Source organism: Ornithodoros turicata, unplaced genomic scaffold (assembly GCF_037126465.1).
Source record: "Ornithodoros turicata isolate Travis unplaced genomic scaffold, ASM3712646v1 Chromosome62, whole genome shotgun sequence".
Taxonomy (NCBI): domain Eukaryota; kingdom Metazoa; phylum Arthropoda; class Arachnida; order Ixodida; family Argasidae; genus Ornithodoros; species Ornithodoros turicata.
The window spans coordinates 142,463-164,450 of record NW_026999386.1 but is presented as its reverse complement, the minus strand read 5'-3'; the positions used below and the strand labels follow the sequence as shown (position 1 = coordinate 164,450).

General features: G+C 44.1%; 1 protein-coding gene across 4 annotated transcripts in view; it reads right to left on the bottom strand.

Moving 5' to 3' along the window:
• Positions 1-21,988, bottom strand: part of LOC135374462 (pseudouridylate synthase 1 homolog) — a 104,998-nt gene that overhangs the window by 66,710 nt on the left and 16,300 nt on the right. For 3 of the 4 annotated variants that reach the window (XM_064607417.1, XM_064607418.1, XM_064607416.1), the window contains exons 1-2: positions 12,095-12,244; positions 4,198-4,377 (exon numbers count right to left, since the gene is read on the bottom strand). In XM_064607417.1, coding sequence (XP_064463487.1) covers positions 4,198-4,377; positions 12,095-12,097 — 183 coding nt within the window. In that variant the 5' untranslated portion in view covers positions 12,098-12,244. Of the gene's footprint in view, positions 1-4,197; positions 4,378-12,094; positions 12,245-21,988 lie in introns of those variants that run through there. The other variant, XM_064607419.1, reaches the window with a different exon arrangement.

Genomic DNA, 21,988 nt, shown 5'->3' with positions numbered 1-21,988 from the left:
TACGTAATCAATTCACAAAGTTTATTGGAGAAAGAAGAAGCGAGCAATAAAACAAAAATTTAGAGGACTGATGTTGCACCACCGTTAACACTGTGCAAAACATTTCTATTGAAAAAAAGACTGAGCAGCTACTCAAATGATACAAATATAATGTTGATAGCAGTTGTGTATCCTAGTTGCAAGTATTACTTCATTATGCCTAAATAATCAATTAATTTGATTAATTAGCTAACTTTTAAAATATGGGTTTAGGGGCTCAGGTATCAATTGGAAAGTCGTGGAGTGCCTGGACAAACACCCACTGAGAGTGGGATTCCAACAAGGTATGCTTTGTGTGGCTTTTTCTTTGCAGCTATAGAAGAACGCCACTGAAATGTTTAAAAACACCACATGACAATGTGCTGGACACGATGGTAGTGCAACAATTGAAACGTGTGTGCCCAGTTACATTGAATTGTAATACATACATGGATAATTACCATGCAAAGTAGTATTCATAAACAGGGACCTTTCTTTGTGGTTAATTACTCTTTGGAAGGACTTGTTCTACATTTACACCTGATACAAGAAAAAACCAATAATTCAGGCTTGCTCCTGCAAAAAAAAAATACAGGACCTAAGGAAAGCTAGTTCTGTATCAGACAACACCACTGAAGGGGTGCTGACTGCTGACACATGCTGTTCCAAAAGCACATATTTTTTCTTTCCTCTATCATCTCCCTAGGAGCATTTCTGTACCCAGCATAGGCTTGATGGAACTACAGACATATTTAGGATAGGTGCAATGACATCATGTTAACAGAACATTAAGTCAATACTTGTGTTCTGTGGTTCACTTCCAACAGGTACTGTCCTAGCTCACAGTGACACAAATGCATGTTGATGGCCATACAAGCTAGAAGAGGAACATAGACACAGAATGGCCAGCTGAGAAACAGCTCTGAAATTAATCCAGGGTTGCTCTCTGCTACTACTTTTCTCTTCATTCATGACATTCGTGACATTCACAATATTTATTTAGTGCGCAAGTAGAAGGAAAATAGGGGTTTACCCAAAAGCGCCTTACCCATGACTAGGAAATGCCACCAGTAACTGCACACAAGTAGTGTAAGGATCTAGGATATCCCAAAATCCCGGCTGTTTTTCACGTCCTGAAATCCCGGGCTTTGTGGCGAGTATTGCAAACTTATTGGTGGCGTAGTCACGACAGAGAACAGTGTAACATGAGTGAGTTATTTAATTTGTAGCACGCATTTTGAATGACAGTTCTTTGTCCTTAGCTGCCCCTCAAGCAGTTTTTTTTCCATTCCTTGTGTGTGTGTGTGTGTGTGTGTGTGGGGTGGGGGGGGGGGGGGGGGGACATGAGCCAGAGCTCCCTCTGAAGCTTTAATCGTTATATGTGAATAACGGCACAAAGAGGAGAAAAGCAAGTGTTTTCAAAAACAAGCCTTTTCCAGGACATAAAGGAGGTGGAGGCATTCACATCCTGTTGCTCGGCTAGTTTTGAAACTTCACTTTCTGTGTCTCTGTTGCGTTCTTTACCATGGTGCATATCAGGGTTGCGGAGTTGCCACTCCGGAGTTGGAATGATTCTGGAATCATTACAGATTTATCACAGCCTGGAATGGAATTGGAATGGAATGGCAGAAACTATCCTAGGAATGGAATGGGTAAGGAATGGAATTAGGCCTTTTTTCGTAGGAATGGAATCAGAATTTGCACACACGGCAAAGAGCGAAATAATATTGTTGAATCTTTGGCATGTATAAACGGGGCTTCCTTTCTCCTTCGTTCCGAAAATAATAATACAGGGAAGCTCTCCGCGGTCACCCAGGTCTCCGCACAGCTTCAGCAGACGCAGAACGAGTATTTTTCACAGTTTCGCATATTATAACTGCACAGCGAAGTTGGGTATCAGGCACATCTTTCCAGCACGTCATCCTCATGTTCGTGAACTGGAACGCACAATATCACTGATCAGCAAGATTGCTTACATGTCCCAATTTTAAAAAAATGTAAATCATCACAATTACTAGTGCATCGATGTTGTTGTGATGTTAGAACCTTTCCACACCTTGTCTTTGTGCTTTTTCCGTGCTGGGTAATGCCAACCTCCTCTAACACTGCTGGGCTATCCAGTATAGTTACTGGTCCTTCTTTCTCTTCCTTTTTTACTGATAGAGTTAAAAGAATGGAATGGGGTCGCCGAGCCATTCCAGGAGTGGGAATTGAATACACCTTTCCATTCCGAGGAATGGAATGGAATGGGTGACTGCATTCCGCAACCCTAGTACATACCAACGAACATGATCTACATCTTCTTGCGTTCCGTGATAGCTTTTTTTTTTTTTTTTGCTCATCTCCCTTGCAATGGGAGCCCTAACCCTCATATAGGCAGGGCAGTGAACAATGTTACAATACATATTTAAAAAGCGAGGTACACAACAACACAACACAAACACAAAAATCCACACAAAAACAAAAAAATTAGCACATGTTGCAAGAAAGAATGCTAATACCAGATGGTAAGAGTAGGCTCTACAATAGATTGCCATGTAACCGTCTCTTTAGATTGCCCACTGATCCGCTGGTATAAATAAGGTTTTAGTGCGCATTAAAAATGGTTGGAAACAAAAAGTTTTGGAAGTCCAATCTTTGTTTCATATTCACTGACAGTGTGAAATAAATCGATATGCGTGACAACTATGAATAAAGACAAGGAGAACATAAAACAGGCCTTATCAGTTTTTGGATAAAACGTGTCGCATATTAAAACAAATGTTGATTAACATGCAGCGACACAATGCCAATGAGACAGAGCAAATTGTACACAGGAATCGTTCAAGTTACTATACAAAGGCTGTGTACGCGTGCTGTTTCGGTTTTACATCAATTCCAAAATCCCGTCCCAGGAACCCAGAATTAGTCTGGAAAATTCTCAAAATCCCGGGACTGTAAAAGTGGCTCGGGATTCCCAACGCTACTCACAAGCAATTTTTCTTTTTTACAAAAGTATCGAGTATCGTATGTGCATCACGGCACGTGAGCAAGGAAAATAAACTCTGAATGATGGAATAAGGCTGGGTGATTGCTTGATGTGCTACAATACCGTGGAAGACACAACAATGCTGTAATGCTGTTGTAGCACTGTACTAAAAAGCAAGCATTAGAAACTGTACTGCTGCACACTAAGTGTGAAATACACAATTAGTTACAAGTGCTGCACTTTACTGAAATGCTCAGCATTGTTGAACAAAATAAGCATTGATCTATCTTGCACATTTTTCCTCCTAAGCGGTTTCTAGTACGATAGCACAGCTCAACTTGCTCTGACATATGTAACATGAGGGGGTGGGCATGTATTATAATATATTGTATTATAATAGTATTACTATTACTGTAATACATTTTTGTATTGGTATTGCATATTATAGATGCATTTTCAAAGAGTATTTGTATCAGTATTAATCTATGACAGGTATGTGCAGTAATATATTTTGTATTACAGTACTAATACATAATACTGTACAACACCACATATTATAGTAATACAATAATACTTCTGAAACACTGTATTACAAGCAGAGTGTCGAACCAAAATTTTTATTGGTTCGGTTCAGGTTCACGTTTGCGGAGAATCGCGGATAAAGATTCCATTCCAGTTCAGCTCCAGCTGTCGTTTTTATCGGTTCAAACCGGCTTGAAGGAACATATACCGGTTCGTAAACCAGTTTGATGGACCTGAACTGTCCCAGTAAAGTTTATAGCTCAATATACCACAAACCACACAAAGAGAAGCACAGTAGTATTTTTTGTCTTCCCACTTGCTTTTTACCTGCAGTGGCACAGCAGTAATGGGCCTTTTTCACAACGGCTTATGCCTGTGCACATGACCTTGAGGTGCCAGAGAGTATCTCAGTCTTCATTAGATGGCGCAGTATGGGGACGACAGAAGTGGGGACCAGTGGGGAGACCTCAGGAACGGCGCGAGCTCGTCGGCCCCACTCCGGACCAGTTTTGGTCCTTTGTGCTACCCACGTGGATTTGTTTGGACACGCTCTGAGCGTCGTTTGCTGGAAAGCCGCTTGGATACGACGCGTACATGAAAAAGGTCTCTTCTAAAACTCTGGTAAATCAGCCTCATAATGAACAGCATAGAACAGTCTGAACAAACACATGACATGAAAGGCTACAAACCTCCAAAAGCACTTTCTGTCGTTTGGCACCACTCTGACCTGAGTCTTCTATGGGATGCTTGGAGGGTGTCTCCACATCTTCTACCACAGCAGCCATTGGTTCACTGCTGCAAGAAAGTATGTTCAAGGTGACACATGGACGGCACAGGAGACGAAGTAGGACTGGCCGCCAGAACGCTCCCTGTAAAAATGTGACCCAGTCAGTATTTACAGGTATGTATCCAATAATCTTCACAAGTGATGAATACAAATCTTGTGCAATGAAAAACCACACCAACTGGGTGCTTAACTCCAACACCAGTCCTCCCTCCTATGTCTACACAGGGTACTTGTATTGTGGTAGGGGCCATCATAGTTATTTTTCGCAACCAACATGACCAGTTTTGCCAACTGGAGAACCTTTGGCTATTCTCCATTTCTGATTGATTTGTTGACGTTGATGATTGTAGATTGATTTCCGTTATTAAACCAATTGTACATGTTTGACACTTCTCTTTCGCTACACACAAAGAATTGACCGAGCACAACACCAATATAAGCAGGGCATAACCTTTCCAGGTTAAACCCAATTCCGCCTGATTATGCTCTCCCGAATCAGTTTTGGACCAAATCAGGTAACCTGACTCCCCCCCGACTTCCAATCAGATATCACTTACAGGATTTAGTAGTAACCTGTGTATTTAGTAGTAACATGTATTATTTGAGTGCAACAATAAATTATGCAAAACACATATAATGTTACAATATGCAGTGTTTCGTGACAACAATAGGCCATTTGCAAAAGTGCAAGGGAGCAGCGCGCATGCCGGGAAACGCTGTGCAAAACGACAGCGACGGCGCATGCGCCAGCACGACGACCACGACGATCGGAGACAATAGCAAATCGCTGTCGTTTTGCACATCATTTCCCGGCACGCCCTGCCAGAGCGCGCGCTGCTTTCTGGAACTTTTCATGAACGGCCTATTCATGAGGAATGCGTGTTTGACCAATATGTGCCCCTTTAATCTACGGACAGTTTTCTGTGCAGAAAAAAAAAAAAGACAACCCAATAACACTAAATTGTATCAATAGCATCCAATTTCACCCTGAATTTCAGATTTGAAAATAGCACCGGCTTCCTTTTTTCCCATTATATCACAATATCTGCCGCCATCTATTACGCCACATGATGCTGCCATCTAGAACAGAACATGAACTCGTCAAGTAAAGAACCCTCACTGCTGGTGCCGTTTCATACACAGCAGTTCTTTAAAGTATGCAACTCAGTCTTTGTACAACTTCACGCATTTCTTCTTTTGTCTCTCACTGGCCTTAACTACCACTACTTCATATACACTTGTGGGAACCAAAGAGTCAAGTGTTGTGTGCTATATGTCGTCCTAATGCATCGCACTGCACTCCTGCTGCACAAGCTGTGCTAGTGTACACCCAGTACCAAGTACTCAAGTGCTACTTTAAGTACATTTCCGAGTGCTCGTACTTCACCTTAAGTACATTTACAATTGTCAGGGTGTCTACCAAATTGCAGCCTTTCACTTCCCTGACTTTTCCACATTTTCACTGACTATTTAATGTGAACCGAAACAAAGGAGAACCCTCCCCCTCATAAAACAGATCATATATTGAGTATTAATGAGGTTGCTAACTTTTCTGTCTCTCAGCTTATAGTATTGGAAAACTGCTATTATCACATCAATGTTGCTGCGATGTGGCCACTCAACTACTGATCGGCACTTGCGAATCGCTACACATCACCACGGCAATTTTCCATGATTATCTGCGATATTCCCTGACTTCAGCTGCTTTTTGGCAAATTCCCTGACAATTCCTGGTTCTCCAGGTCGGTAGACACCCCGATTGTGTACTTTGTACTGTTTGTTGGACTTTTGCCTAGTACTTTCATATCAAGAACCTACTGAAAATGCAAAGAGAAAAAAATTGAAAACATCAAATAAGTTTTGTGTCTAGAAGCAGCAGTTCTGAACAAGAAAGTGGAGTGCTGTCTTCCTGTTTCATGTTATACCGAGAGATGCAAGAAGTAATAAATCGGGAAATAAAAATATTTTCCACGAGCACAGCTGGCTGCCTGAGAAGCTGTGAACGGAAATTATGACATCTGTTACAGTTCATACTCGTGGGCAAGCACCAACTGGCTGGGCTTCGGAACTAGTATTTGCAAAAAAAGAAAAAAGACAATGCTTACTTTGGCATTTAGCTAATGTAAGCAACACATTGGCAAGCACAAATTCGCAACACACACTCTTCCTTAGTCTCATTGTTTGCGTGCACATATATTGCAAGTTTTTCCTCTTCGAGATGTACCAACTTGCCTAGAGTACTGCCTTTAATGGCTAGTCTACTGTTGCAACGTTCTTGGCAAATACAATAAAGTACAAGTCCCAGTACTATGTACTTTCCTTTAAAGGAGTATGTAAAGACTCAAGCACAAGTATGTCGAGAGAACTAGAAATTAGGATTACAAGCTATGAGACACACATTCGCACAAAAACCACGAGTTCAGCGTGCAGTCCTGGAGTGCAAGGGAACTTTCCCCAATCTCAAGGGTCAGAAAACCTGCTCCCCTCGGCTGCCAGTTTGCAACGTCATGTGCCTTGACTTATTTTTTTCTTTCTTTCTCTCTTTTCGCATTTTGCACCGCCCATCGTGGGTCCCAACTGGTCGCTCTCGCTAGCAGATGATTCTTGGTGGGCAATGAAGAGTTCTCTGCCAACCAGGGGCGGATCTAGCGGGAAGTGGGGTGGAGGGGTTAAAGGAGCACCCTAGTGACCCCCCAAAAAATCGGGTGATTTGTGTTGGTCGAAGGTCCGGACGTCCAACAATGGGTTTGCACAATCTTTACACCCGTGGTCGAAGCGGACCTCATGTTTGAGCCGCTTCTTCTGACGAGAGGAGGAAGCCCTTTCCTTCTCCTTGAGAGCGGCCCCCCAGAGGCCATGTGACACCACGTCACCCCCTGACGCAGATGTAACGTAGAATGTCGATCCCGTCCATCCATTCATGGCCCGACTCCGAAGTGACGTAAGTTCACAGCAGTCATTGGCAACGTAGCAAAACTGTGTGGCCGAGATGTCGAACTGTTTCGGAGACGTCTTCCACTGAAAATAGGTCCAGCCGAAAACAGTGAAAAGAAGGGCGAACGGCGCCCGCCGTTCGTCGCAGTATTGAGGGCGTCTCATGTGTCACATGATGGGCTATTCAGCAGTACGCGGTGCAAAGAGAGGCTTGGAATGCAGTCAAGGACGGGCGTTTTGTGTATTACTTTTCATTTTTATGGCTGCGTTGTGCTTCGTGAATTCAGCAACCTAAACTTAGTGAAAGGTTCCAGAGGAAAACGCAGCTAGCCGTTCCAGTAGCAGACGAATTGTTCACGGCCAATCGGTGTGCAGGAAACATTCAGCGTCAGAGCGGCGGGTGACTCAGGCGCGCTGGCTTCTCGCCGAGGAAGCAGAATTGATAATCAGCTCGCACTGCAACGACAATTCCCTCAGCGTAGATATTTTGCAGGCGTCTCCTGTATTCCCCTTTGGATCGAATGAAAGCAATTTAATCCGACCAAATATGCCTTAGAATGCTCCTTTAAGACGTCCTGTCCCCCTTCTCAATTGCTGTCTTCATATAGTGTTCAATTGACCCTAGACCACGTGTCTAGAATGCTGTCCATGGCTGGACCCCCTCCTCAGAAAAATCCTCGATCTGCTCCTACTGCCAACCAGACGTTACAAGACGCGAGGAGCAGCTGGGCGAGGTCGTCCCCATGGCGCGCTCTCTTGCAAAACAAGTTTCTCAGTAAATTCACACTTCACAAAGAAAATGTTTTGCGGGACAGTTCCTGAAGGAAGTACGCTCGTACGATAGTGTAAAAAAATTTATGTTCCAAGTCCTTTCCATGCTCCTTTAAGTATATTTGGAATGTGGTACTTTGTACTGTACTTCGAGTGGGTGTAGGAAAAAATGGTTCCAGAAGAAATGGTCCCTGGTTGTGTGGGTAGAAAATATCCTCCTGCAGGCCTCTGCACGTCCAAAAATACAGGGTCGTAGTTGCGGATAGCTGATGAAACACATCACACATTATCATTCGCTCTCCCGATTTGTTGAAATTGAGAGACACGTTTTTTTTTTTACATGCGTTAATGGAGAATGAAATCTACATGCCATTCAATGAGTAACATAGAAGTGATATTGTTCGCTGTACTAGTTCGCTAGCGATATCATTCGCTGGACGCCAGTATTTTTCTACTGTTGTTCAGACACAGGTTTCACAGTTGTCCCCTGCATCTCTTCTGTGTCAGTGTTAATGGACAATAAAAGCTGTACACCCACTCTTTCACTGTTTCATTGCCCTTACAACTCCACTTCTTCTAAAGATATGGTTCAGAGACATAGAAAGTATGAGAGAACTGCAATATCTTTGCCTGACGAACAACGGGAAAATACCATAATCGTGTTCAACATAAGAAGAAAAGAAATCTAGTCCGTCAACTACATATGCCATAGAAGATAAGGAGATACAATAGCGCCAGGAGAAGTACTGCAGTGCCACCATGCACCATCAGTAGGGGAGGGCATTTTTTGCCACAGCGTAGCGTCATGCGCCCAGTCCTAACAGCCAATACGGAAGCAGAGTGAGTATGATGGCTTACATTATCTGGCACAAGCAGGGACCGTAACCTCACTGTGTCCAGTCGTCGTATCTGCAGCACAGTAATAGTTTGAGATCTGATGGACTGGTTTCTTTCCTTCTTAAGGGGTCTACCGCATCCGGGAACGTATGTATGGGAACGTATGTATGAGACCAGTATGGTAATGTTCGTCACCGCTTCACAGACAACTTGGCAAAGTTTTTTTTCCAAAAACCGCTTACATACTAAATAAACGAGTTTTAAAGATTCGCACTCCTTCTGCAGCTAACACCATGATGACATTAGCAGGGCACATGAATGAGAGCGCAGCACAGGGGATTGTCCCAGAGGTCGTCTGTGTGGTGTTAGCATCGGAATATACTACGTGAATAGTCTTCTGCAACTACACTGACTTTCGCTTACCAGTGTGAGTTCCGACGTGACCATGTTGCGTAGAACACGGTGCTACGCTCCTGGCTGTACGAACACATCCGATGCTAACAAGGAAAAACATTCCGAAAGCCGATTACAAAGCAGACGCCGTCCCCTAGTATTCCAGCTTGCCCACCCGCCTGTCGGTCGCCAAGGCTATCAAGGTCCCTCCAGCTGCTCTCATTGGTCTCATCCGCGCCAAAGGGCGCTCACTAATTGGCCTTGTCTGGGTGATGTTTTCCAGAGAGGGAATTCCGGAATATTCTCAATCTGCATCGTCTGCTCTTGCCATGCGTTATATCAAACTGCACAGGAATAAGGCCACAAATTTGCGTCGGATTTTTGGTATTGTGATGAACGCGGAGTAAAATGGAACTACAGTTTAGGAATCGACCGGGACGGATGCGATAGTCCCTTTAAGTTGAATACAACTATAGAATCCAGCTAGAATTGGGAACTACAGCAGACTACATCTGAGGACACCCACGTACTGTGAGCATTAAGTCTGCGCCCCAGGATAGTGAGGTCAGCTTAAAGTGTTTGTATGCATTTTATTTGATTTGTACGAATACAGAAGGTAATCTGCCATTTCGTTCATTACTCTGGAATACTTCCTTTCATAAAAGAACTATCATTTTTCCAACCTGTCTGCCAGAAATAAGCATATGGTACAGGACCTTGGAGAATCGGTTCCTAATCTTGTCACGATCATTGTATTCTACTGAATAAAAAAAAAGGAGAAAGACGAACAGACGCAACCTGCACAATATAAGTGGTGCAGCGAATGATATCGCTTTTCTGAATGGCGTGCAGCTTTTATTCTTTATTAACATTAATGTTAATTAAAAAAGCGTGTCTCCCAATTTCAACAAATCAGGTGGCCGAATGATAGCACTTGATCGGCTACGATCGTTTCATCAGCTGTCCACAATGGTGCTCCCGTACTTTTAGGTGCACCGAACCCCGCAGGACCATTATTTCCACCCACGCAACTAGGGACGGTGCCTGCCCATCTGTTCGAATGCGATTTGATCGAAGGTGTTTAATCAAACACCACTTGGTCGAAAGCTGTTCAATCGAAAGCTGTTTGAACCAAAGCCAATTGATCGATGCCATTTGTTCGAAAGATGTTTATTGGAAGGGAGCTCAAAGCTCCATGGAGTGCATCATATGCACCTGTTTTTCTGTAACTTTTGACTCGAGCATACGGAGCAGGCAATCAGTGTCCTCTACTTTTTTATGTTTGTTTGCTTTTTCCAGCCGAAGAGGGGAGACCACTGGTTATTTTTAGACCCTTGTCATTTATGAACAACACAGCTTAACAGAACACTGGGAAAGAATCCAACAAACAACACACATGGTAGTACACCTATTGAAGAAAGTGGCCTCACGCTGGGAGCAGCTGATAGTCTGTGCTTCTTCTGGGCACCCTTCTCATTGCTGGCGGCAAATTTGAAGGGAATGTTTTGAAATTGGACATAGCCGTATTTGTGCGAAAGCCACTCGCAGTCTTGTTATACTAAGAAGGAAATTTCACCATGGTACAACAGAAGATATTAAATTAACAGCATATAAAACATTAGTTCAATCTTGTTTTGAGTATGCACCTGCAAGTCCATTCTGCAAATCCATGCTATCCATAAAAAAAAAGGTAGAGAAAATGCAAAGGTCTGCTGCCTGGCTTATCATGTCTAGGTTTCGAAGGACTTATTCAGTTAATGTTTGTTGCGACAAAGAAATTTAGATTCACTTACACACAGGTGCAAATTAAATAAACTAAAACAGAATAGTCAGTTGAATACAAACATTACGTTGTTAAAATTTTTCCACGTTTGACACGAATAAATTATCCAAAAATGTCATATATTTATTTGTCAAAAATATTTATTATTTGAGATCAGTTATTATTTGCCAAACAGTGCAGTGATGTTCTGAGGCTGGAACAACATAGAAGGACAAATACATACAAAGCCTCAATTTTGCCTAAGAAATTAACGATGAAAGATGGAAGTCACTGAAAAGATGTGAAGATGCGGGTTCGAGTCCTACAGCTGGCTAACCTTTTCAGTGACTTCCATCTTTCATGTATGACATCTTTAGTCGCTATGTGTCAGAGCAGGAAAACCTATCAGGTTGTCGAACGGGTGAATAACCCAGGCCCTTGGAGACTGGGACCGCTTTTTGGAAGCAAAGAAGTGGGTTTGCATGAGGAATGTGTTTACGGACAAGTGGATTACACACAATTAAATGTTCCTCAGGATAACGGCATTTAGAACTGCAGCTCAGTTTCTCTTTTCTGCTGCTGCTGCTCCTTCTTCAACACTCCAGCTTCACCAACAAAGAAAATCGATCAAACGTCCGCTGCCGTTTCGATCAAACGGTGTTCCAAAAATGGCTTTCGACCGTCCCGCGTTCGATCGAATGTCCTGGAATCACCAAGGACAATTTTTTCCGGGACCAAATTTTACGGGACCCATTTCGGGTACTATTCACGCCAGGTGCTTTCTTTGCCCATCACTGGTGCGCCGAATACAATTGAACACCAAGTGACCGGGTAAGACAGCTGTCTGGTGCATACAGCCCATGTGTATACGTATTATAACAGTACATTATGGCATGTGCATTTCTATTTTACAAATGTCCGGTGCCGAAACACGTGCGCAGACGAGCCACATCTTCAACGAAAGAAAAGTGTTTTGTCAAGCTCTACGTGTTTCTTGAAGATGTACACTCAACGTCATGCAAAACAGGAGACAATGGAGACTCAATACATTATTGTGTTCCCCAGAACATAGCAATGTTTGAGCAGAAGTAGAAACCATTACCATGCAAATGGAGGCACGCAGACATACGTTGGTTGCAGTACGCTGTGTAGTTCTGTGTATTTGTGTGGGTTGATAGTTGATACCAGTGGTTGATACTGGATACCACGTGGATACCGTGGTTTTTTCATTTGGAAAGGGCTGTGTGGGCGATAGCTTGCGCCACCTAGCCTAAGGATTATGGATTATCAGATGATCGATTGATTTGAATCGAAGTCTGCCTTCTCTCTCTCTTTTTTCTTTCACATTTTCTAGACAATTGGTTTTCAAGTTGAGGTGGCGCTACGCATGCATAGTCTTTGAACCACTTCCGGTCCGAAATTGCGCTCAATTGGAGCAAAGCAAAACTTTATATGATCTGGACCAAGATGAGTTCGTCTTGGAACGCCTGCCCCCCAAAGAAGTAGGGTACTTTAACAAACACTTGAAAAGTACGTATCTTATGACAAAGATAAGATTTCTTGACACATCGTGCACGTTTCGGTTTCGTTTGGCGTGCGCTTTAAAATTGCGATCTTTTGCTGTGGGAAATGTTCTATTGCAACGCGGTTAATTTGATGCTTCAGATAACAAAATAACGAGCAACATTTTAGATATGGCACAACAAAATGTATAGGCAGTATTCCTTATTGTGAAGGGGCTCATTCTTCCATTCCCCGTATCACCCAGCAATATGGGGTTGCCTCTGGCGATGAAACTCCCCAGTCATCATCTTGTAATAAAATTGTTTATAGACAATATTTTACGCAGCAATCTTCGGCACTCTGAGGATACACATGTAATCGTTTCCTTTTAGTTTGGGACGAAGCTGTGACATTATAATGATGATTCACATTACGAGTTGATAACAGCCACGCACAATCCAACAGCACGACATTTGGTGGCGTGCCTACATCCTTTTCGTTTACGCAGATATTGTTCTTCCAAAGGTGCAGGATCCAAGGGTATGCGATACATTTTATGTCCTTTTTCCGCAGAATTAGTGCATTCAAGCCCAGCTGAATATCCGCTTATTTTTATACGCTATATACTATGAGTTGAGGCAGGGGAACAGTTTACTTTAACAATTTACTTAAAGAGTGCATATGGCTCGTGCTTAAAGGGACGGTCTCGTACCCCCTGCCCCTTTCATAAAGTGTACCATTCGACTGCCCTTTGTTGAAAATGGAATACCGCTAATTTACCCGACAAAACACGCCGCAGTTATTAAATAACCGGATTAAATTGATAAAGGGTGTGTTCGTTTATTAAACTCGCGCGACCCGCGAGTCGGAGTCGTGACATATGAGAGCCATCGTACGTCACAGAGCCGTTTATAGAGAGAGTTTGGCCATTAGGAGGAGCCTAACTTAAAGCGCGTCATGCGACGTCACGGCTAAACGACCTCCCTCGTCGTGCTCCATTGTTATCCAGTCGTCAATCGGTCGCCGACGCCATATTGATGCTGATCATTGTTTACATTCCAAAGAGAGAATACACGTGCGTACCTCTTGCTTGGAAAGCTTTTCGTCCTTGAACTCTCTCAGTTCGGACACAAAGCCCCCCTTATCACTGGCGCGAGTGGGTCATAAGCCGGTTATTCCTGTAGATTACATTCAACGCGACCACGAAGCTGTCGACCAGCTGGCGGACAGCATCAATATGGCGCGGACTAGATGGCTGATAAGGGGATTCCGCTCGGATTCAGGCTTTTTGAGCGGCGCAACGACGACTCTGACGTCAAAATAAGCTCCTCCCATAAGGCGGCAAAAGGTCAAAGAATGGCCAAACTCTCCCTATAAATAGCTCTGGTACGTCATCGACTCTAGCGACCCACCTCGAAAGGAGAGTCGCTGCGAGTCGACTATTGAGCACCGTTGAATCCTCGAATTTTAGAACGGGAGTTAGAGTCACGTGGACGACGTCATGAGAGCCGCGCCGCGGCATTTTCGCCCACCAAGAGTCTACTCCCTCGGCTCTCGAGGTGTTCGAGTCGAATAAACGAACGCAACCAAAGATTGCAGAGCACGCCGCGATCTGTGTTGGCAACAATAACAACGGCCACGTCGCCCTGCGGCCCTGCGGGTAAGTCCGTGATAGGATACAGAAATCGTCTGCTTTTGCGCGTGCTAGTGCATCGGCGTGAGCAGACGACTTTCAGAAGTTACTAGGAACCGCGGCAACTCTCGTACATTTTCTTTCAGTTTTCAGGTGAAAAACGCGCATTCTAAGTAGTGGCAAGCATGGTGGTTCAGAACAACTATGTTCATCCTCAGAAACAAGTTAAAAGTCGCAGAACAACCCCATCCAAAATCACAAATCTGAAGTCGCTGGCCATCCGCGCGCGCGGTCGCATTACAGCTCCGACCAAAAATATATTACGCGCGCTTCCATTACACTCCCCGTTGTACACTGGTCATGCTTCGAAATCAAGCATCGCTGACGACGTACATGGAGAAGGAGAACGTGTTTATTTAAAAACCGCATTAAATACTCGCGGAAAGAAAACACGTGACTTAGCTTCCACGTATCCGGTTGTGCGCCATATTATGGGAGACCCCACAGTCAATGCGCCCAGTAAACCACCGATGTCCCATGGACGTCCTGAAAAGATCCCGAAGTCCTGGTCCGCGAAAAATGTCCCAATGATGTAAATAAGACGTCATTCGAAACGTCCTAGCGTTGTCTAGCCAGGATGTATTTTAATGATATCGCTGGGACTTCGAAATGGCGTCCCGATCGGATGTTGATTTAGAAGTAGAATACAAACATACTTTCGATGCTCATTATATTTTTGTAGCCTTATGATAACGTTCAACAGCGTGCAGCAAGAAACTAAAACAGTGACACTAATTTTTATCCGTGTTACCGAAGTGGCAACACACAAAAATTATTCATCTGAATTTACAAAGAAACTCCCGACATGGTCCGAGCTTAGCAGATGTACCACAGTATCTAGCTTCTGTTTCCTTTTACTGTAGTGCTAATAAAGGTAGTTGGGAAGGCCGAGAAGACCTCGATATCTCTTGCAATATCTCCATGTAGAACGGAACACACACAACTACATCTCCAGATGTGCTTCCCTGCCGAAACGAGAAGACATAACATCATTGAATTGTCGCCACAATTCCAACGAGATCCAAAGACAAATCAGACAGTCAATTCGTTCATTATGTAGCTGACAGGTACAAGTTCCTCACTGACAGAATCAGGGTTTTTGAAGAGAAGCTATACCTTCGCGACATCATGTTCCACTATGTTGTGTGGCGAAGACCGTACCCACGGAATAACGAAGCAATTCAATGAATTGGCTTAAAGGATATAAATGCTAAACGCTGATTTCCACTTGATTTAATGTAACCCAACATGTTTTGTACACACTGCACCAGTTCAAAGAATACGAAACCAATTGAAGGAATTGGCCTAGAGTATCAATAAAACAACAACTTGATTTCTAAGGTTAATAATGAGGAGTTTCGTCGCTAGTGTGGATACCCGAGCCCACTGGCATAAAATGCGATGAAATGTGCCCCTTCACCATAAGGATCGAAGTCCTGACGTGTCTAAAAAGACCAAAAAAGCTCTCATCACAGAGTGTTGATGGGCTGGATTTCACCAGGGGCCAAGCAATTTTCATAGAGATAGAAAGGGTGAAATTCCAACTGACTAAGGATCTGAGAGAGCGCGATTAGGGAAGGTTGGTAGCATGGACAAATAAGAAGAATGTGCCCAGGTCCCCTACGGCACCGTAGTGACATCATCGGTCAGAATAGATGAGATATGCATAGAGATTCCAACTGAGCACTGCACATGCCACTTGAGGTGGCGGTTGATACCGCGGCGTCTTTTAGCCATCCAGTGATGGTTTAACCCCATCAGAGTGACATCGCGGTGTTTCGCGATGGGTTCCCGTGTCTAATATCTTGGCCTGCAGCGGCGATATCGGGATGCTGTTTCTTGTGACAAATTTCCCTTCCATCCCCCTACGCGTGCACCTTGCGGCTTGTGAGAAATCCTGGCGGTTGTCCAGATATTTGAAAATTCCAGGCAACCGTCGGTGCTTCTGACACCTTTAAAGTCTTGTAAATCCCGCCTGGACTGTTGGATCGAGACCAAAATTCAGGTCCGAACGGGCCTGGATTAGCTGTGTGATCGCGCAAATCACACGGGAACTGATCTGTAGTGGTTTCGAACTCGTAGGCGGAGACGCGTTAGTAAAATTCGTTTTTCCGAACTTCAGTGCCCTTGTTGGAAAGAAGTTCGCCTCGGACAGGGTTCATACTTGGAGAACCCACTGTTCTCGACGCGGAGCACGTGATAAAATTCACCGCGTCTCTCTAAATTTAGCAGTTCTCGAGTTAGAGGATTCCGCGTTCACACTCCTCCCAATACATGGGACCAGCGGCTTTCCCGCCCCCCCCCCCCAAAAAAAAAGCCTTCCCGTTGCTGCCACATGGTCATTTGCCTTCGTTATGAAGGTCTCAATGTGCTCTTTCGAACAGCGTTTGTCCCGCAGGCGCGCGATGTTCTGTTCTCCCGATATCGGCTTAAGAGCATGACGAGCTGCGAGGCTAGCTAGAGCCACCCTGAAACACTTCCCACTTTTCGGTGTCGTAAGTCGATTACCCGATGTCCGATTTAGTCGAAATTTTGTGTGCGCGTGCTCCGTTCCCTGCTCTACAACTTTCCAATTGAGACCAGCCGTCGATTTCCAGTGGTTCAGACGTCATTCTCGAAATTCCTGACACCGACCACCGTTCACCGATTTTTGTCCCTGTCTTCAGGCTTGAAGCCCACGGCGGATCCGACTTCCTTTTAATGGGCACACACACTCGACATGGGAAACGCGTAGAAACTTGCCGCATCTTTCTATCCCTCTCGGTTCTCGAGTTAGAACACCGTGGCAACGGCGGTTCTGTGATACATGGGCCTGGGGCATTTTTTTCGATATCGGGTTCTTGCTGGCGTAGGAAGGTGATTGAGATGTGTTTTTGAAGAGGAAAACGTCCTCTTTCCGATAGCGTTGGTCCCGTCTTCGCGCGACTTTCCGTTCCCTTGCTACATTCCGAGGAGCGCCTGGGCGCTGGGGCATGGCCTGGCGGGAAGGTGGCCTTCCTGCCGTTTCTGCGCTGCGGGCGGCGTCCATTTCGCTTGCAAGCTTCGTTGCGTTCGCACGCCTTTTTCTGGCTCCCGTTGTCTCGCGTTCCGTCGTTGCTCTGGTGCCCTGGACTGCTGTGAATGTGTTTTTATGCCCTACTAGTGTTGCCTGGGGGTGCTTTTATGTGTGTGCACCCTGGAAGATAGGTCCAGAAGCCTTGCGATTTCTTAGATTAAAGGTTAGTTCTATGTTTGTACGATTCGTGCAACTTTTGTTTGGTATCATTCCTGGCGTGTGGGTTCTATTACTTTATGCTAGCAGTGTGATTATTACCCTTTTGATTCCTATTACCCTATGCTTTATCTTTCAGCTAAGTGTACTCGTGACCCTACCAGCACTTTTCAAGGTGAAGATGCAACATCGTCAGTGGCCCCGTTACAAATGTCTAATCTATGAATTTCAGATACTTTCGACGCATTCATTGCGGTGAACAACGCGGTTGGGACAGCACACTCACGACGTGGGAAGGTCACAGAAATGTTGAAAGACATCAGGTAAGTTACGCTAAAGTGCGTTTCAGAGCTCTTCAGTGACTTGTGTTACTGCGAAACAGATTGGGCATACGCTTCACCCGTGCAACTTCGTCATGTGCTCCACGGCGGCACAAGCCTTTACGGCTGTGCCACTGTATGTAAAAAATGCTGAGTGATTTTAATAAAGAATTTGCAGGGAAGTACAATGTGTCGCACCTTGTTGACTCTTTTACAGATGTGTGGAAACGTCGTAGCGGATGAATGTGAATTATGGATCTCCAAGTGGCGTCGCCCGCGTCATTGTCAAGATTTTACCCGTTTCGAAGGTACGTAGTGAATGTGCGAGGCATTCACGTTCCTACTACGTGGTTATCCATGCGTTTCCCGTCTTCGCAGGCAACAGGGCTGTTGATAGGGAGAATGCTAGGCTACTGCAGACTGCAACCATAGGCGCTGTGTCTAAAGGTATGCGTATACGTCGATGCGTACTTCACAGTGACATTTTGCTGTAGCAGTGTTTTTGAAATTACATTTCTTGCAGGTTAAGCTCACATGACGCTGCAGGGAAGGGAGTCCGTGGCGAAAAGTGAATATAGCCGAAGTTGGATAGCGTTAAGTTTTGCGCACGAAAGGCAAGCTGGACACATCGCAAATCTCCAGTTGTACGAAACACAGTGCAGCATGGTCGTCGGTTATGCCAGTGCTTCAACATATGTTTCAGCGTCGCACTTCGGACATTGCGGGCATATACCTTTAAGTTTTTCCCCTTGTGGACCGATGCTGTCTGTGTTCATGGACATCATGTTTTAAAAGACATGTAAGTTCTCAATAATAATGCGAAAAAAAAATGGTGGTCATGTTACGCTGTGATATAATACCTGGTGAGGTAATACGATGCTATGACGCTCAGTTTCATACGAAATAAAGTGTTTGATCTAATGTTGCTTGTTTGTGCCACTCATACGCACTGCTGTGCGGTGTTGATGTAATGTTCAGAGAACGCCAGTAAGCCTGGCTAAGGCACGGGAAAAAGGTCCACTAGAGGTCCGTATAAGGTCGTCATTGACGTACTATGGACTTCCTTGGGACGTGCGCGGATGTTATTTTGGCAGTTCTCAGTACGTCCCAAGTATGTCAAAATTATGTTTCAGGATGTCCTCAGGATGTCTTCATCGTCCTGAGGGTAACATCATGTAGACGTCCTTGGGACATCGGTGGTTACTGGGTTGGACTACATTCTCCGCTCGCGGAGGTATATGCCTGAGTGTCCCCATTTCGGGAGCAAAGGGGATTAGTACTCAAACTACTCAAACCATGGTGCTTCTGCAAGTTACAATTACCATGACAACGACGACGCACCTGCAGGTTGACTTCATACGTGACGTATGCATGAGAGAGGCGCAGCTTTCGTCGTCTGCTCTTACGGCACGTTTCGACAAATTCCTCGAAAACGACTTGGTTATTCCGTAATGAAACTTTGACGGTTGTATGTGTACAGTACTCGTGAAACTAGTTTTGGCTAAGTTTCGGAATCGCCCCGGCTGTAGGAGACCGTCCCTTTAAGGCTACGGTGGGCTACGGTTACGGTCCACTGATCTCGATTGTAAAAGGCTGGATCGCGGATAGGGAGCGCGAGCGTGAAGAAACCGGCCGCCATCTTAGGCAGCGTTCACACGGGGCAACTTTTTGCAGCAACTATGAGCAACTTTGGAGTTGCTCTCAGCCGGCAACCTCCAGCAACTCGAGTTGCTCAGAGTTGCTGCGAATCGCTCCCCGACCGAAAACTTGAGAAGTTGCTCGTGCATCGGCCAATCAGAGAGGGAAGCATTGCCACGTGACTCCCGATGGCGTTGTGGATTTCATTCGTGGGTTCATGGGTTCAAATCCTGCAGGTGCAGCTGAAGAATAACTTTTTCTTTTTTTACGAACTTCACGGAAACATATCAGTTGCCACTTCTGGAAGGCAATAATGATCTATTGGGGCAATAAAACTGACTGAAATTTGATAAATAGCAGCTAAAGAAAAGATTCCACCAGTTCGATTCGAACCCACATTGTCCGGTCGCCATAAGGTTGCTTGTGGGTGGAGGGTGGAGCTACCGAGTTGATGCGTGTGAACGCGGACTCGAAATTGGTCAAAAGACGTCGGTTTGAGTTGCTTCGAGTTGCTGGGAAAAGATGCCCCGTGTGAACGCCGGCTTACGGTACCCACAACAGTCGCCGCAGCGATCATGGCAACTTCTTGCAATTACGGTCGTACCAACCGTACTGGCAAGGTTACAGGGCCTAAATTTATACAGGTGAGTCACTCTTTATCGAGGAATAAATAGGCGTTCATTCTGTATATTTAGTTGACCATTATGAAGTGTTTTTTTGCCCAAAACGAGCACTGGATGCAGGTTGCTTGATCGCTCTTCGGACGTTCAATCGAGCACACTTGCATTTTACCCGGCGGCAAATACAGTTTGAGTGCATAATATGCTTGAAAGAACACGTTACACTACACAGGTAGTGTTGTCATCAATATATGTGCGAGCACTCGAGCGCTTTTTTGCATGCATTGCTAGCATGGTACACGGTGTTCTCTGCGGAAGCAAGTGCCACATTCATTTCTTTGAATTACCTTCATGCACAAGTTCGGTATTACGTCATAATGAGACCACGATTGTCACCTCTTTTCATGTATTGGTATTGTTTTGTGCCTTGGTTTGATTTGTGACAAAGAATCCTACGTAACGGTGGTGTGGCGCGACTTGAATAACGCCTTTGTCTGAGCTGTATCGTCAGCTTTTTACGATAGTAATAATTTGTAGCGTGTCGTGCTATTTGAAGCAGTTTTTAAGGCAAAAGTGGTCTCTCAATACAGGTTTCGTCATGAGGGCTACCCAGTGAATAATCTGTGTAGTGTGATACGGCTGGGTGTACAGGTAAGTATCACGTTCCTCATCCACTGGTTTCTACTTTACAGGAAGGAACAACCTCAGTGCACGCACTGTGGTTAGCCTCTCTCAGTTTTGCATATTTTCTTACATGTTCACATCAGAAACACACCTTACACTTTAGGCTCCTTCACCCAGCAATATAATTATTAGAGATTATAATTCTTTTTAGAAGAGTTCCCCATATTCTTTTTAGAATAGTTTTTCATCTTTTTAATTTTTAGAAGATACAGGGATTGTAAACCATGTTTTAAACTGATGTTTTAACATTTGTCCAATGCATTTATTAAACAACATATTAATTTTGAACTGGTTGCACCCAAACCAATGTTCTGATGTATTATTTCCTTTGTTGTCGATGCACCATAAAAATTGGAATAATCATCATCAATGCAGGTTACTTCACAGCTGCCTCGACATACTCAAGAAATGGGTGCAGAACCTGCGTAATGCCCACAAACTTTGACTACCACAGTACCTCCAGAAAGTAAAGGCATATGTGTCACATGGGATTTTTAAAGGCATTCACAGTATATAATACCGTGTATGAACTGTTGTAGGTCTAAGCAGCCTCTACAGTACACTCTCAGAAATTAAAACCGTGAGAACCGTGATAATTGTTTCAGTTAATAAGCATGCACATATATGCTATAAGAAGAAAATTATTTCTTGAGAATGCACTTCTCTGGCTACTGGTGTTGTTTACATCTACTGTTGATCACATTCATTTATCACATATTATATTCTTATATATATTATATTAACACATATTTGATCACATTAAATTCAAAATTCATCATATATAAGAAAATACCAGGAGGGAAGTTGCTATTCATTGCTCATTCTAACCTAAAATTGAGTGCTACAAATTTAGAGAGAGTACCTGTCCATTGCCATTCCTAAAGTATATATTGTCATTGTAGCAAGGTCACAAAACAATAAATGTAGCCTTTTGCGACCTCCCTGCACGTTCATTGTATCCTGAAACGCATTAGTGCAAGAAATAACTTGAATAAACTTGATGTTGTATAAACTTGATATAAAATGTTGAATAATATAATGTATGATATAAAATGTTGAATATACTTGAACTTGTATATTCTCTTTACTCACCATCAGTGACCTTCTTTACAAAAGCATATCGTGTTAGATTTTTTTTTTGTTACGTTTCACAGACGGGGTACACGAGGGCCAAAATGACAAAATCACAACTGTTTCAAGCTCCAAATCGTCCTGCTGCAATTATCCTGTTGCAGACCATACGTGTGTAGTGCAAGAAGGCCCTTGCACATGAAAATGTAAGATGGGAGTCACAGTTAATGCAAAGTGGTTCCTATGAGAGACTTCG